Source organism: Aquarana catesbeiana, linkage group LG05, assembly GCF_042186555.1.
Source record: "Aquarana catesbeiana isolate 2022-GZ linkage group LG05, ASM4218655v1, whole genome shotgun sequence".
NCBI lineage: Eukaryota > Metazoa > Chordata > Amphibia > Anura > Ranidae > Aquarana > Aquarana catesbeiana.
In genome coordinates, this window is record NC_133328.1 from 591,144,171 (window position 1) to 591,162,920 (window position 18,750).

The 18,750-nt window shown below is 43.4% G+C and overlaps 1 protein-coding gene across 1 annotated transcript in view; it reads left to right on the forward strand.

Moving 5' to 3' along the window:
- LOC141146079 (fibrocystin-L-like) overlaps nucleotides 1-18,750 on the forward strand; it is a 491,542-nt gene that overhangs the window by 237,596 nt on the left and 235,196 nt on the right. The window contains exons 25-26 of the mRNA XM_073632839.1: nucleotides 9,032-9,189; nucleotides 11,808-11,965. Coding sequence (XP_073488940.1) covers nucleotides 9,032-9,189; nucleotides 11,808-11,965 — 316 coding nt within the window. The remainder of the gene's footprint in view (nucleotides 1-9,031; nucleotides 9,190-11,807; nucleotides 11,966-18,750) is intronic.

Sequence of the window (18,750 nt, forward strand, 5' to 3'; positions counted from 1 at the left end):
TCCCTTAATCCAAAATAAAATTGCCCATTGTTCTACTTTAATACTAGATGATGGGACTCTAATGCCGCGTACACACGGTCGGAATTTTCGTCTACAAAAGTCAGACGGACGCCGACGGACAAAATCTGGCTGACAATCCGATCGTGTGTGGGCTTCCCCGGACTTTCAGCGGACTTCCAGCCGCAAATCTGACAGACTTTAGATTTGAAACATGCTTCAAACATGCTTCAAATCTTTACGTCGTAACTACGCCGGACCCAGAAATCCGCTCGTCTGTATGCTAGTCCGATGGACAAAAACCCACGCTAGGGCAGCTATTGGCTACTGGCTATCAACTTCCTTGTTTTAGTCCGGTGTACGTCATCACGTACTAATCCGTCGGACTTTTGTGTGATCGTATGTAGGCAAGTCCGTTCGTTAGAAAGTCTGCCGCAAGTCCGCCAAAAGTCCGCCAAAAGTCAGTCGAAAGTCCGTCGCACGGGCTGTCGGACTTTTGTAGCCGAAAAGTCCGACCGTGTGTACGCGGCATAAGACACATCTAGCTGAAGGAGATATAGTAGGTCAGTTCTTTAACACTGATGTTGTGATATAGGTTGGATTGTGTGAATATATAGTGTGGTTGACCTCCTTAACTGGATAGTGGATGAGAGAGATACCTGCATCTCCTGGCAGGATTTTCATTTCCTTACACAAGCCCAGATAGCCTGAGAATTATGTGATAGATTTGGTCCCGCTCACCTGTGGTTCCAGTGGCATTGGGTATTATTCACATCTGAATCAATGCTGCCTTAAAGTGATTGTAAAGGTTCATTTTTTTTAAATAACAAACATGCTATACTTATCTGCTCTTATCTTATCTGTGGCCCCTGATCCTCCTTTTCTGGGGTCCCCTGGTGGCGCTCCTGGCTCCTCCTCTGCATTGAGGGCCCCCACAGAGAGCCACATTACATGGGGGCAGTCCACTGCCCTACTGACACCAGCCACTGCCCTACTGACACAGTCCACTGCCTTACTGACACAGTCCACTGCCTTACTGTCACCAGCTACTGACACAGTCCAGCCACTGCCCAACTGACACAGTCCACTGCTCTACTGACATCAGCCACTGCCCTACTGTCACCAGCTACTGACACAGTCCACTGCCTTACTGTCACCAGTTACTGACACAGTCCAGCCACTGCCCTACTGACATAGTCCACTGCCCTACTGACGCCGGCCACTGTCCTACTGATGCCGACCACTGCCCTATTGACACTGGCCACTGCCCCATTGACACCAGTCACTACCTTTCTATCTTCGCCACTGGCTGGAAATATCGGGTTCAGGAAAGTAAAAGGGGGGCTCTGAGGGGCAACTGCAGCACAGAAGGTTTTTCACCTGCATAGAATGTATTAAGGTGAAAAACGCTGAGACTTTACAACTCCTTTAAACTCTTGAAACCTGGTTGTTTTGCACTTATATTGCCCTATAGGGCACTAGTAGTATTTTGGAGGCATGGTGGCGGAACAACCTCCAACACTACTGCACCCTGTCCTGCATCCTTCCCAGCTGCCAGAAGAGTCACCCAGTGCGCGGTGAAAGATAAGTAACGTCCCTGTCCATGCCTGCTGGACCATGAGTCAGCGGTAATATGCACCTTACCGCTGACCGCTCTGTCCAGTGAGGCCAAGACATTGCCTTCCACATGCCGGTAGAGAGCCGGAATCGCCTTCCGTGAGAAAAAGTGGCGTTTGGGAACCTGCCACTGAGGAACCGCACATTCCACAAACTCACGGAAGGGGGCAGAGTCTACCAACTGAAAAGGCAGCAGTTGAAGTGCTAGCAATTTAGCCAAGCTAGCATTCAACCGCTGGGCATGTGGATGGCTGGGAGTGAATTTCTTTTGGCGGTGCAGCAGCTGGGGCAGGGAAACTTGTTTGGTACAATCTGACGTTGGTGTACCGATAGCAAATTGCCTCCAAGTACATGGCTGTGACACACCTAATTCTACACCTTCATTCCTCTCAGTGCAGGTCTCAGAGAGGACTGAAGGTATAGTGGGGTTGGAGAACTGCATGGCAGGTCGACATATGTCTGGTCAAGCATGTGGTGCCCAAGCTGGTGATATTTTGGCCACGCGAGATATGCTTGAGACATATGTTGCAAATAGCAGCAGTGGGATCTGATGCACTCGTCTCAAAAAAGGCCCACACCAAAGAACTTTTGGAATAACGCACATGCGGAGCTCTGCGGTGTTATACAGTCGGTGTGCTACCCTTAAGCTGGCCCCTGGAGGGCATCCTGCCTCGTTGGTGATGTGCCTCCTCCTCCCCCTCCTCCTCTCTCCTATCAGGCACCCACGTGGAGTCAGTGACCTCATCATCCCTTCCCTCCTCATCACTGGAGCAAAGCTGGCAATATGCTGCAGCTGGGGGAATATGACTGCCAGATTGCTGTCCTTCTTGGGCACCCCCTCTCTCTGGGCTCACGTTACTGGCTTCCTCTAGCTGGGTACCATCATCAGAGCCTTCAAAACACTGGGCATCCTCCTGGAGCATGTACCCAACACTGTGGTCAAACAGTTCGGGGGACTCCTCAGGTGGACATGGTGGGGCTAGGGAAGGAGTGACTGATGCCATTGAGCCGAGGGAAGAGGCCGTGTTGGCAGCTGCTTTGCCAGACAAAGTTCCCTCAACCTGGGTGAGAGAGGATGAGGAGGATGAGGACGGCATGGTCATCCACTCGACCAAGTCTTCCGCATGTTGCGGCTCAACACGGCCAGCTGCCGAAAAAAGGCCAAGCGTGTCCCACGGCCACATGCAAATGAGGATGCACCGTCTCCACGACCAGCACTGTTGCCTCTAGACACAGAGCCTGCTTGCCCTCTTTTATTGGCTTGTGACTGTCTGTCTCTCCTTTTTGGCCTTCCAGACATACTAATGGCCTGCAGTGAGATATAGCTGCACAAAGCTGGGATGTATATATATATATATATATATATATATATATACTGATACTGCAGCTAGCAGAATCAACTGCCTGCCTGTAGTATTATTAGTATGAGAACACCAGCAATTGTCTTCAGGTAGCTTTAGGTGCAAACTGTGCAGAGGACACCGTACACTAACTGTAAATACTGTAGCTGCCTGCCTGTGGTATTAATAGGAGCAGAACAACAGCAATTGTCTTCAGGTAGCTTTAGGTGAACACTGTGCAGAGGATGCAGTACACTTATGCCCTGTACACACGGTCGGATTTTCCGACGGAAAATGTGTGATAGGACCTTGTTGTCGGAAATTCCGACCGTGTGTGGGCTCCATCACACATTTTCCATCAGATTTTCCGACACACAAAGTTTGAGAGCAGGCTATAAAATTTTCCGACAGCAAAATCCGTTGTCGGAAATTCCAATTGTGTGTACACAAATCCGACGCACAAAGTGCCACTCATGCTCAGAATAAATAAAGAGATGAAAGCTATTGGCTACTGCCCCGTTTATAGTCCCGACGTATGTGTTTTACGTCACCGCATTCAGAATGATCGGATTTTCCGACAACTTTGTGTGACCGTGTGTATGCAAGACAAGTTTGAGCCAACATCCGTCGGAAAAAATCCTAGGATTTGTCGGAATATCCGATCAATGTCCGACCGTGTGTACGGGGCATAACTGTAAATACTGTAGCTGCCTGTCTGTGGTATTAATAGGAGCAGAACAACAGCAATTGTCTTCAGGTAGCTTTAGGTGCACACTGTGCAGAGGACACAGTACACTAACTGTAAATACTGTAGCTGCCTGCCTGTGGCATTAATAGTAGCAGAACAACAGCAATTGTCTCCAGGTAACTTTAGGTGCACACTGTGCAGAGGACGCACTACACTAACTGTAAATATTGTAGCTGCCTGCCTGTGGTATTAATAGGATCAAAAGAACACCACCAATTTTATTCAGGTAGCTTTAGGTACACACTGTGCAGAGGACACGTTACACTAACTGTAAATACTGTAGCTGCCTGTCTGTGGTATTAATAGGAGCAGAACAACAGCAATTGTCTTCAGGTAGCTTTAGGTGCACACTGTGCAGAGGACGTACTACACTAACTGTAAACACTGTAGCTGCCTGCCTGTGGTATTAATAGGATCAGAAGAAGACCACCAATTTTATTCAGGTAGCTTTAGGTGCACACTGCGCAGAGGACACAGTACACTAACTGTAAATACTGTAGCTGCCTGTCTGTGGTATTAATAGGAGCAGAACAACAGCAATTGTCTTCAGGTAGCTTTAGGTGCACACTGTGCAGAGGACGCACTACACTAACTTGTAAATACTACAGCTGCCTGCGATACTAATAGGATCAGAAGAACACCACCAATTTTCTTCAGGTAGCTGTAGGTGCACACTGTGCAGAGGATGCACTACACTAACTTGTAAATACTGCAGCTGCCTGCGGTACTGTACTAATGGGTTTAGAAGAACACCACCAATTTTCTTCAGGTAGCTTTAGGTGCACACTGTGCAGAGGACGTACTACACTAACTTGTAAATACTACAGCTGCCTGCGATACTAATAGGATCAGAAGAATACCACCAATTTTCTTCAGGTAGGTTTAGGTGCACACTGTGCAGAAGACGCACTACACTAACTTGTAAATACTGCAGCTGCCTGCGGTACTGTACTAATAGGATCAGAAGAACACCACCAATTTTCTTCAGGTAGCTTTAGGTGCACACTGTGCAGAGGACGTACTACACTAACTTGTAAATACTACAGCTGCCTGCGATACTAATAGGATCAGAAGAATACCACCAATTTTCTTCAGGTAGGTTTAGGTGCACACTGTGCAGAAGACGCACTACACTAACTTGTAAATACTGCAGCTGCCTGCGGTACTGTACTAATAGGATCAGAAGAACACCACCAATTTTCTTCAGGTAACTTTAGGTGCACACTGTGCAGAGGACGCACTACACTAACTTGTAAATACTACAGCTGCCTGCCATACTAATAGGATCAGAAGAACACCACCAATATTCTTCAGGTAGCTTTAGGTGCACACTGTGCAGAGGATGCACTATACTAACTTGCAAATACTGCAGCTGCCTGCGGTACTGTACTAATAGGATCAGAAGAACACCACCAATTTTCTTCAGGTAGCTTTAGGTGCACACTGCTCAGAGGACACAGTACACTAACTGTAAATACTGTAGCTGCCTGTCTGTAGTATTAATAGGAGCAGAACAACAGCAATTTTCTTCAGGTAGCTTTAGGTGCACACTGTGCAGAGGACGCACTACACTAACTTGTAAATACTACAGTTGCCTGCGATATTAATAGGATCAGAAGAACACCACCAATTTTCTTCAGGTAGCTTTAGGTGCACACTGTGCAGAGGACGCACTGCAATAACCTGTAAATACTGCAGCTGCCTGCGGTACTGTACTAATAGGATCAGAAGAACATCACCAATTTTCTTCAGGTAGCTTTAGGTGCACACTGTGCAGAGGACACACTACACTAACTTGTAAATACTACAGCTGCCTGCGATACTAATAGGATCAGAAGAGCACCACCAATTTTCTTCAGGTAGCTTTAGGTGCATACTGTGCAGAGGACGCACTACACTAACTTGTAAATACTACAGTTGCCTGCGATATTAATAGGATCAGAAGAACACCACCAATTTTCTTCAGGTAGCTTTAGGTGCACACTGTGCAGAGGACGCACTGCAATAACCTGTAAATACTGCAGCTGCCTGCGGTACTGTACTAATAGGATCAGAAGAACATCACCAATTTTCTTCAGGTAGCTTTAGGTGCACACTGTGCAGAGGACGCACTACATTAACTTGTAAATACTACAGCTGCCTGCGATACTAATAGGATCAGAAGAGCACCACCAATTTTCTTCAGGTAGCTTTAGGTGCATACTGTGCAGAGGACGCACTACACTAACTTGTAAATACTACAGCTGCCTGCGATACTAATAGGATCAGAAGAACACCATCAATATTCTTCAGGTAGCTTTAGGTGCACACTGTGCAGAGGACGCACTACACTAACTTGCAAATACTGCAGCTGCCTGCGGTACTGTACTAATAGGATCAGAAGAATACCACCAATTTTCTTCAGGTAGCTTTAGGTGCACACTGCACAGAGGACACAGTACACTAACTGTAAATACTGTAGCTGCCTGTCTGTGGTATTAATAGGAGCAGAACAACAGCAATTGTCTTCAGGTAGCTTTAGGTGCACACTGTGCAGAGGACGCACTACACTAACTTGTAAATACTACAGCTGCCTGAGATACTAATAGGATCAGAAGAACACCACCAATTTTCCTCAGGTAGCTTTAGGTGCACACTGTGCAGAGGACGCACTACACTAATTTGTAAATACTGCAGCTGCCTGCGGTACTGTACTAATAGGATCAGAAGAACACCACTAATTTTCTTCAGGTAGCTTTAGGTGCACACTGTGCAGAGGACGCACTACACTAACTTGTAAATACTACAGTTGCCTGCGATATTAATAGGATCAGAAGAACACCACCAATTTTCTTCAGGTAGCTTTAGGTGCACACTGTGCAGAGGACGCACTGCAATAACCTGTAAATACTGCAGCTGCCTGCGGTACTGTACTAATAGGATCAGAAGAACATCACCAATTTTCTTCAGGTAGCTTTAGGTGCACACTGTGCAGAGGACACACTACACTAACTTGTAAATACTACAGCTGCCTGCGATACTAATAGGATCAGAAGAGCACCACCAATTTTCTTCAGGTAGCTTTAGGTGCATACTGTGCAGAGGACGCACTACACTAACTTGTAAATACTACAGTTGCCTGCGATATTAATAGGATCAGAAGAACACCACCAATTTTCTTCAGGTAGCTTTAGGTGCACACTGTGCAGAGGACGCACTGCAATAACCTGTAAATACTGCAGCTGCCTGCGGTACTGTACTAATAGGATCAGAAGAACATCACCAATTTTCTTCAGGTAGCTTTAGGTGCACACTGTGCAGAGGACGCACTACATTAACTTGTAAATACTACAGCTGCCTGCGATACTAATAGGATCAGAAGAGCACCACCAATTTTCTTCAGGTAGCTTTAGGTGCATACTGTGCAGAGGACGCACTACACTAACTTGTAAATACTACAGCTGCCTGCGATACTAATAGGATCAGAAGAACACCATCAATATTCTTCAGGTAGCTTTAGGTGCACACTGTGCAGAGGACGCACTACACTAACTTGCAAATACTGCAGCTGCCTGCGGTACTGTACTAATAGGATCAGAAGAATACCACCAATTTTCTTCAGGTAGCTTTAGGTGCACACTGCACAGAGGACACAGTACACTAACTGTAAATACTGTAGCTGCCTGTCTGTGGTATTAATAGGAGCAGAACAACAGCAATTGTCTTCAGGTAGCTTTAGGTGCACACTGTGCAGAGGACGCACTACACTAACTTGTAAATACTACAGCTGCCTGAGATACTAATAGGATCAGAAGAACACCACCAATTTTCCTCAGGTAGCTTTAGGTGCACACTGTGCAGAGGACGCACTACACTAATTTGTAAATACTGCAGCTGCCTGCGGTACTGTACTAATAGGATCAGAAGAACACCACTAATTTTCTTCAGGTAGCTTTAGGTGCACACTGTGCAGAGGACGCACTACACTAACTTGTAAATACTACAGCTGCCTGCAATGCTAATAGGATCAGAAGAACACCACCAATTTTCTTCAGGTAGCTTTAGGTGCACACTGTGCAGAGGACGCACTACACTAATTTGTAAATACTGCAGCTGCCTGCGGTACTGTACTAATAGGATCAGAAGAACACCATTAATTTTCTTCAGGTAGCTTTAGGTGCACACTGTGCAGAGGACTCACTACACTGATTTGTAAATACTGCAGCTGCCTGCGGTCCTGTACTAATAGGATCAGAAGAACACCACTAATTTTCTTCAGGTAGCTTTAGGTGCACACTGTGCAGAGGACGCACTACACTAACTTGTAAATACTACAGCTTCCTGTGATGCTAATAGGATCAGAAGAACACCACCAATTTTCTTCAGGTAGCTTTAGGTGCACACTGTGCAGAGGACGCACTAGACTAATTTGTAAATACTGCAGCTGCCTGCGTTACTGTACTAATAGGATCAGAAGAACACCACCAATTTTCTTCAGGTAGCTTTAGGTGCACACTGTGCAGAGGACGCACTACACTAACTTGTAAATAGTACAGCTGCCTGCGATACTAATAGGATCAGAAGAACACCACCAATTTTCTTCAGGTAGCTTTAGGTGCACACTGTGCAGAGGACCCACTACACTAACTGTAAATACTGTAGCTAATAGGACTAATAGGATCAGAAAAACACCATCAATTTTCTTCAGGTAGCTTTAAATACTGTAAAAACACCTGCCTGCCTGTCAGTAGGAAGAGAATAACTGGAACGGATCTAGCTAAACTGAATACAGTATATATATATATATATATATATATATATATATATATATACACAACACCTAGGATGTATATATATACACAATACACTGTAAGTGCAGCTAACTGACTCGCCTGCCTACTCTAACTTAAATCAAATGACACTGTCTCTCTGTCTAACTCTCTCTCAACGCCGGAACACACTACACAGGGCCGATGTGCAGGCGGCCTTATATAGTGTGGGGCGTGTACTAAACCCCCTGAGCCATAATTGGCCTAAGCCACCGTGGCTTTGGAAAATTACGGCTCTCTGTACAGACGGCGCTGTGATTGGCCAAGCATGCAGGTCATAGTGCATGCTTGGCCAATCATCAGCCAGCAATGCACTGCGATGCAGCAGGGAATTATGGGCCGTGACGCGCCACTCGAATTTGGCGCGAACAGCCCATATCGTTCGATGGGTTCGACTCGAACACGAAGCTCATCCCTAATAAGCAGGTTGGACACATAAAAATATGCAGATACATTCTCTCCTTTGAATGATCTGACTTTGTTCCTTTGGAAATGTGATGAAAATGCCCTCTTTTTTTCAGCTGGACATACACGTGCATCAACTTGTTGGAACTTATACAATCAAAGTACTCTGGAAAAAACTTCAACCTGCTTAATATCCGCTTAATAGCAAACCAAGATTTCTATGTTGATGTCTTGTACATTGGAGAAGAGGTGACAAGTGACGTCTCTGGTAAAAGCCTTTCCTATTTATATGTAGTTTAGGTGCTTTCCTAAACATAAATTTTAAAGCAAAGCTCTATTGTTTCTGACAAAAAATGTAATAAACAAGTCAACAATTAGTGTATACAAACCAACTCACCACTGGGTCTTTCCTGCTGTCCTGGAAAATGTGGACATTACCTCCCACCTTGGTATGGCCTTGGCAAACTGTAAGTTCAACTTTGAAACTTATTATCACCAAACTCCACATATTTATGTATATTCCTAGAATATGTAAGAGGGAATGGTGTTGGCCTGAATCGTGCTGAGGCAAATGACAGCAAGTATCTCAAACTCTTTTCCAAAGTTACAGTCTATTACAGCATTGGTGAGGAAAAGGAAGATCTCATTACTGAGCTCTGGGACAGTAGAAAAGACCCAATGGGCATTTCAAGACTATCCAGCCCTATTAAAAATATGCAGACCTGTTACGGTTAGAGCAGTTCTTAGATTTAATTGACAGTCTCCGCTTGCAGCAACACACCAACAGCCAGCATCAACTCGAGTTGATGCTGGCTGTTGGTGTGTTGCTGCAAGCGGGACTGTCTCCTGGACTCACTGATTAATTTACCTATTAAACACTGATTTTTCTTTTTGAGATTGGACTTCGGCCCACAGATGTCTTTTAAATTTTCTAAATAAAATAATTTTTTGTGACCCTCTACTACCGTTTGCTGAGTCATGTTACTACTACCCCACATTTCCATGAAGGTATACTGCTTTTACTTTCTAGCTGTTATCCCTTGTGTCTGGGAAACATAGGCTGCTAGTGTTTTTTTTCCATCTGGCTTTTGTCTTGCGATCTTCCTATGCTCCACCTCCACTCTGGATGATCTCCGGCATCACCAATCAATTTGCAGTGTGTACATTTTATCAGCTATAGAATCCTCCATTGTGCTATCCAAGGGCAATCCCTAAAGAAGACCATACTGGTGGAAACACGCTGGGGCCGCTTGGTAAAACGCATAATAAAATATCTATTTGGATTGACTGTATTGTATTACTTTGTACATGTTTAACCACTTCAGCCCGGAGAGGATTTACCCCCTTCCAGACCAGGCCATTTTTTGCGATACGACACTGCGTCGCTTTAACTGACAATTGTGCAGTCGTGCAATGTTGTACCCAAACAAAATTGATGTCCTTTTTTCCCCACAAATAGAGCTTTTTTTTCGGTGGTATTTGATCACCTCTGCGGTTTTTATTTTTTGTGCTATAAACGAAAAAAGAGCAACAATTTTGAAAAAAATAAAAAATGTTTTACTTTGTGCTATAAAACATTTCCAAAACAAAATCTAAAAAAAAACAAGTTTAGGCCGATATGTATTCTGCTACATATTTTTGGTAAAAAAATTGCAATAAGCGTATATTGATTGGTTTGCACAAAAGTTATCACGTCTACAAAATAGGGGATAGATTTATGGCATTTTTATTATTTTTTTTTTTTACTAGTAATGGCACCGATCAGTGATTTTTAGCGGGACTGCGACATTGCCGTGGACAGATCGGACATCTGACATTTTTTACACTATTTTGGGAACCAGTGACGTTGTTACAGTAATCATTGCTAAAAATATGCACTGTTATTGTACTAATGACACTGGCAGGGAAGGGGTTAACATCAGGGGCGATCAAGGGACTAAATGTCTTCCCTGCATGTGTTTTCTAACTGTATGGGGGACTGTGTGACTGGGGAAACACACAGATCCATCTTCCTGCTTAGCAAAAAGACAGTATCTGTGTGATCTCCCCTGTCAGAATGGAGATCTGCCTTGTTTACACAGGCAGATCCTCGTTCTGTCACTGCGGGGAACGATCGTGGGTGGCCAGGGGACATCGAGCCTGCCGGACCCGCTGATTGGCTCCCCTGCTGGCCAATGGGAGTGCCCACAAAAGCAAGTTCCCCAGCTGACATGCAGCTACGGCGATTTGTGGGATAGTGCCACCTTGCCGCAGTATAATGATGGCGGCTGGTCAGTTAATGTTATTTGTATTTTTAATGTTCAGTGATGCCCTCTACTCTGATAGAGGTGACATTTTAGCTTTTTTAATACATTTTTGTTTTTTTTAAATATCTGGGTGTCACAAAGCCCTGGTGCTCCTCACCATTTCCCTTCCCTTTGTGGACCATGTTGTACACCTTTTATCAAATCTGAGCATAAAAGAATACATTAACTTTAATTGTAGGTTACACGTTTTGGCAAACGGCAGAAAATTAAGATAGAGATATAAGTACATCAAACTGCCACACATAACTACACTGTATATAACCCCAGTTAAGTCATAAGTGGTTAGCGTTCCTTTCAAAGGGGACTCAATGTATTCTGGATATTACTGAGGGGACAGGTGACAGTTGAGGTAAACTGACAAATTTTGAGTGTTTTAGTAGGGGAGGTCCCTACCAAGGGAGTGCCCCACATTTCTGTTTTTTTATGTTATTTATTTTTTATTATAACAATTGCAACAGGAGTGGCTGCAAACTGTAAAAATGGATAATTGCACCCAAAACCTATGTTTCTCAAGACAGGTTTCTTTAAACATACTCTTATACCATAACTATGCTGTTTATCTCTTTTTCTCCTGTGTTTGACTCAGTTTACAGGCGAAGACCGGCCTTATCCGAAAGTGGAATTGTGATCAGTAACATTGATGTGACCAGCACATTTAGTACATCTGTAACCCAGCATACCATTACCATAACACCAGACAACTGCGGGTACAATTTTCCGCTCTTTGCTGTAAGATTTACTGAGGTATGTTTGAGAGAAAGTTCCTGTTCATAAGAAAATGAAACAAAAATATATACTTATCTTTTGAGATAGGGTTGATCCATAAATAATGCCATGTGGCCACCTAGCACCTCATATTACTATGTTTTTATGTCAGTCCGACTGCTGCCAAAGTACCATTGTAGGGTCTAATGCAGATTCTGGGCTGCAGTAAATTACGGTGTCTCATTTAAACGTTGTATTGGGTGGGTAAACCACAAGAGGAGCACAAGAGACTATATTCTATACCTCAGTCCTCAGGTACCCCCAACAGATTACAGTAATGGCTTGGTATTTATGATCTGTTGGTAGTACTTAAAAACTGAGGTTGGGAATCACTGCTGTTCGAGCCATCAACAAATTAAGATGGGACTGAAAAGAGTGAAACTTCAGAAAGTGTAAGGAAGATACAAAACCACTGTGAAGGTATTATTATTTTTTTGTTTCCAAAACTAAACTCCATGCATTCTGGAGCTTTCAGGTAAGTCAGATGGTTGCTCTAGTGGGGCACCTCTATCTTGCATTTAGAGGTCCCAACGGGGTCCTTGGGAAAGTCAGCTTGTATAAAATGAAAAGGATCAGTCCAGATATACATTTGTATTTGTCATAATAAAAAAGTCTATCAAGAGATGGCACCTAACATGTTTTAGGGGTCATACACAGGAATTCCCATTCAAAAAGGCTTTGATTATTGTATAAGAGGAATCTGTAGGGCTGTTTAATCCTGATTTTTAAGCTGTTCTAATGCCTAAAGGTTTTCTTTACCTTATTGCATTCTATGCATTAGGGTAAAAACTCCTTCTGTGTCACAGGATCCACCCCAGCCCCCCTTTATACAAACCTGAGCCAATTGATAGTAGTGGGAACCATTGGCTCCTGCTGTTGTCAATCAAATTCTGTGATGAGGAAGCAGGTGGCGGGACCGTGCTACACTGTCTGTGTGAATAGATGCAGACTAGGTGGCTCGAGAGTGAGCCCGCATGAGTGCCCCCATAGAAAGTGGCTTTCTATGGGGGCACTAACCGCTTGTGCGGGACCTCAGAAGAGAAGAATCAGGGCTGCTCTGTGCAAAACCATGCCACAGAGTAGGTAAGTATGACAGTTTATTTATTGCAGTTTTTTATTTTATTAAAAAAAAATCACAGGTTTAAATTCACTTTAAATTGTAATAAGTTGCAGTTTAAAGCACAGTAAAGTTGTCTGCTAATTGTTCTTTGTGTCTCCGTGGAAAGACTTCTTTCACTTTATATTACAGTGACATGACAGGAAATTTTCCCAAAGTGAAGGAAAATCAGTTTTTGAATCAGATGCATTTGAGATATCACCACTACTATTGTTTTAGTGGCGACCATAAACATTTTAAATCTAACGTATATCACTTTGTCCTTGCTCATTCATGTTTTTATGGACCTTCTTTGCTCACTGGTGTGCAATTATATGGGAACAGGAAGGGGTTATCCCCAAAGTGTAGCCACAAATTGGGAGCATGAAATTGTCCAAAATGTCTTAGTATGCTGACGCGTTATTATTATTAGAATAGTGGAAGATAGTAAATGCGCTAAACCTAAAAATTCAAAAAAGAGCTGCTACAAACAATGTGACAAACATAAATATAGGTGGGTAAATTGTAGCGCTAATATAAAAGCAACATGAAACACACTGTGAAGTGATGTATAAATGTCTATCAAAATGTATAACTGTACATCCCGAAAGAAACGGGTGTACTCCAAAAACTTTCTAAATAAATTCTGTGCAATAGTGATGAGATGAGGTGAGTCAGAGGTGAAAAGCAACAATCTGAATGTCCAGTATGGGATCATCAAAACATTGGATAGGTGTGGGTACTCTTACCGGAACCGGTGGACTCTAGTGCCAGCAGTATAGAGTATCGAGCGGTGTGCCACCACGAGCAGATGTAAAGATGGCCACAGGAAGAATGGATGGCTTCCGGATCGCCATGAACCGCACAGCTGGATCTCCAAGGGGAAGCAGGAATGATCTTAAAATGCAGACGTCATCTCATAGCAGGGAAATATGTGGGAAAAAGTAGAATGCCTCAGGGTTGTTTATTTGCTAAAAAACCGCAATGCATAAAAGTGATCACAGAGTAACATCAAAGTGGCAATGTAGAGAGTAAAAGCCGCCCTACGCATTTCGATCAATAGACCTTCAACAGGGGCATAAGAAACCTTCTACTACATTGCCTATATATATAAATAATGTTGTAAATAAAATTATAACACAAGACCAATCAGCTTAGAGGGAAATGAATATGATTGGATTAAAGGTGTTCACATTATGCATACAACCAAGTCTCGCTATAACATCCAATCATTAACCTGACATTAGTAAAACCTACCAATATTATCCAACCAGAAAGACATATATCACATGACCTGACGGTCAGCTGACCAACCCAGGACGTACATCACGTCAGAAAGCCCGCGAAAAACGCGCGACCAGCAACATGGCAAAGATGTCAAACCGGAAGGAACACACGCCGCATGATAGAACAGCCCACAAACAGCGTGCGTCACGCCAAAAAGCCCGCAAAAACGCGGGACCAATCACGTGACGGTCACATGACCGGGTGAGCACATGACCAATAATGAAAAAGGTCATGTGAAACACCGCGAGAAAGCAAATCTGAAACAACTATAATCAAAATGGCCTAGGTTATAATGAATGGTTTTAGGAGACCCATAGAAAAGTACCCGGGCAACCAAGAAGGAAAAGAGGGACTAGAGGGGGGTGGAAGGTCAGAAGCCAAAAGGAAAAGGATTTGAAAGGCACGGGGATTTTTAATTTGAGTTCTGTTCTCTTGACCGATGCGGAGAAATCTGTATTGGACAAGGGACTCAAATTCGTCCCTCCCAAACCATTAAACAAATTCACTACGTTCATAGACGTATTGAAATTTACCAGAAAACTTACAGAGATAATTTTTGACCCAACCTTCCATCTCTTCTGTAGTTACTAGTACTTCAAAGGATAACTTATATGTACATTGCGGATTATCCAATCCCTCCCTTTTCAACCCTCCAGGGACTTTAGCACCTTCACTTCAGGTTTTCAAAGGTTTAGTTTTACAAGACTTAGAGAAACTTTCCAACCTTAAGAGGAGGGTACATATTGACTCAAAGAACTTTGTGAGAGAAAAAGCCTTATCATCCGTCCCGCCGATAAAGGCGGGGGGATTGTCATTTTAGATAAGGAAGACTATGTTAAAGAAATGTACAAAATTTTGAATGATTCAGACACCTATACTCCCATACATCATGACCCCACCAGTACTTATAAACGAGCCTTAATAGAATTGATTGATGAGGGCTTTTCTCTTGGGATTCTCAATAAAAAGGAGAAAGGTTTCCTTGTACCTCATGTCCCCCGGATCCCTGTGATCTATTACCTTCCTAAAGTCCATAAGGACCCAGTCAATCCCCCTGGCCGACCTATAGTCAGTGGGATTGACTCGGTCACTTCTAGGATCGGGAGATATGTGGACTTCCGTCCCCCATCCATTGTTCGATCCATTCCGTCCTATTTCAAGGATACTAGAGATGTTATTAAACTTTTGGAAGGGGTTAAGTTGAGTGAAGGGATGCTTTTGGTCACGGCTGACATGGCCACACTATACACGTGCATACCACACAATTTGGGGTTTGATACCGTGGCAAATCATCTATCCAAAAACAACACCCTCCCACTAATACAGCGTAATTTCATTATGCAGCTCCTCAGGTTCGCTACCTGTCATAATTACTTTTGGTTCCAAAATCAGTTTTATTTACAGCAGAAGGGTGTGGCCATGGGGGCCAATTTTGCCCCCAGCTTGGCCAACCTTTTCATAGCCCAATGGGAGGAGGATGTCGTCTATGCCTCCCAGAGACCAGAATTGGTTCTCTGGGCTAGGTACATTGACGACATCCTCCTCCTATGGCTTGGTAACCGTGAATCATTGGATGGCTTTATGGCCAATCTCAACCTCAACGATCGCGGTATTTCATTGAGCTATGAAGCTAGTTCGAGTTCCATCCATTTTTTGGACCTCGAAATTATGATGGTAGATCAACATTTTGAGTTTAAAACTTATTTTAAACCCACGGACTGAAATGGTTACATCCCATCTGATAGCTGCCACCATGCCCAATGGCTTAAGCCGATCCCACGTAGCCAATTCTTGCGACTGCGTCGCAACTGCTCCAGGATTTCAGATTATTTTTCACAGTCTCGAGTACTTAGAGATAGATTTATTGCTAAAGGCTATGACTTCAAGGAGTTAGATGCAGAAATTAACAGAGTTTCGCTCATCGACAGAAGCTCTACTCTGGTTGAACATCCTAGAGATATTTTTGACTCCAAATTTAGATGGTCTTTTTTATCACATACTCCACACAGTCTAAACAAATTAAAGAGATCTTTAGGAAACATTGGAAGGTGCTCAAAAGTGATAGATTTCTGGGTCCCGTTCTCCCTGAGCAGGCTGGGGTTATCTTTAGAGGTGCCCATTCCATACAGGGACAAATTGCCCCTAACATCATTGACCCTCCGAAAAAAGTCTCTTTTTTCCAACAATGTAAGGGTTTTTACCGTGTCGAAAGTGTAATGTGTGTATGCATAACATTGCAGGGAAACGCAAAACTGATACTTTTTGCTCCACCATCACTTTACGTACCTATCCCATGAGACATTTTGCCACTTGTGCTACCCAATATGTTGTATATTTGCTGACTTGTCCATGCAAGAAGCAATATGTGGGTCGCACCATCAGAACGTTTACTGTACGTGTGAACGAACATATTGCAGGCATAAAGAGTGGCAAAAGTAAACACACGGTACCCCATCACTATCTATTGCATCATAATAGGGACCCCACGGGAACCCTATTTCAGGTGATCGACAAATTTGTCCCTCATTGGAGGGGAGAATCTCATTTACGTGGGGTTTCGAAGTTAGAGACTTACTGGATATATGAGCTCAGGTCCTATTTTCCGTTTGGTTTAAACGTTGAGTGGGACCTCAACTCATTCATTAATCAATCTTGAGGTACCAATTTCTATTTACACATATACCATCTGTCTTTTTATGTATATTCAGTTCATCTTATTTTATTTACAGTGGGTATTTTTATCTCATTATGTGTTGGTGAGCTTAAATGGAGATTAAATTATTATCTGTCTTTTTACGTACATTCATTTTATTTTAATATATTTACAGTGGATATTTTTATCTTATTATGTGTTGGTGACCTTATCTGGAGATTGAATTATCTCCTTTTTGGCCATTCCAACATATGTTGTGTTTCTGTCCATTTTTCAACATTTGGGATGGTTTACTATTTTCATGTTAGTTCATTTATATCATTATTGACCATTTATTTTCATTTCCTCGATTTATTATTTACAGTTATTGGGGCCACGTGATTTGGGCTTGCCACATGGTTCCGCTATCTGGGCGCTAGGTCTCCCTCCTGCGGGGCCGCGAGCCTTGCTCTTTGTCTATCGCGTGGTTTCAGATTTGCTTTCTCGCGGTGTTTCACATGACCTTTTTCATTATTGGTCATGTGCTCACCCGGTCATGTGGTCCCGCGTTTTCACGGGCTTTTTTTGACGTGACGCACGCTGTTTGTGGCCCGTTCTACCATGCGGCGTGTGTTCCTTCCGGTTTGACATCTTTGCCACGTTGCTGGTCCCACGTTTTTCACAGGCTTTCTGACGTGATGCACGTCCTGGGTTGGTCAGCTGACCATCAGGTCATGTGATATATGTCTTTCTGGTTGGATAATATTGGTTTTACTAATGTCAGGTTAATGATTGGATGTTATAGCGGGGCTTGGTTGTATGCATAATGTGACCACCTTTGATCCAATCATATTCATTTCCCTCTAAGCTTATTGGTCTTGTGTTATAATTTTATTTACAACATTATTTATATATATACGCAATGTAGTAGAAGTTTTCTTATGCCCCTGTTGAAGGTCTATTGATCGAAATGCGTAGGGAGGCTATTACTCTCTACATTGCCACTTTGATTTTACTCTGTGATCACTTTTATGCATTTCAGTTTTTTAGCAAATAAACAACCCTGATTTGCACTATGTGGAGGCATTCTACATTTTTCCACATATTTCCCTGCTATGAGATGACATCTGCATTTTGAGATCATTCCTGCTTCCCCTTGGAGATCCAGCTGTGCGGTTCATGGCAATCCGGAAGCCATCCATTCTTCCTGTGGTCATCTTTACATCTGCCCGTGGTGGCACACAGCTCGATAGACTCTATGCTGCTGGCACTAGAGTCCACCGGTTCCGGTAAGCGTACCCACGCCTATCCAATGTTTTGATGATCCCATACTGGAAATTCAGATTGTTGATGGAATTTCACCTCTGACTCACCTCATCTCATCACTATTGCACAGACTTTATTTAGAAAGTTTTTGGAGTACACCCATTTCTTTCGGGATGTACAGTCATACATTTTGATAGACATTTATACATCACTTCACAGTGTGTTTCATGTTGCTTTTATATTAGCGCTACAATTTACCCGCCTTATTATTATTTATTATTATTATACAGGATTTATATAGTGCCAACAGTTTGCACAGCGCTTAAAGCGGAGTTCCGCCTGCAAAAAAAAAAGAGTCAGCAGGTACAAATACTGTAGCTGCTGACTTTTAATATAAGGGCACTTACCTGTCCTAGGAGTGCGTGATGTCGGCACCCGAAGCCGACCCGTCCCTCGGCTCCAGGTGCAGGCGCCGGCATCCTT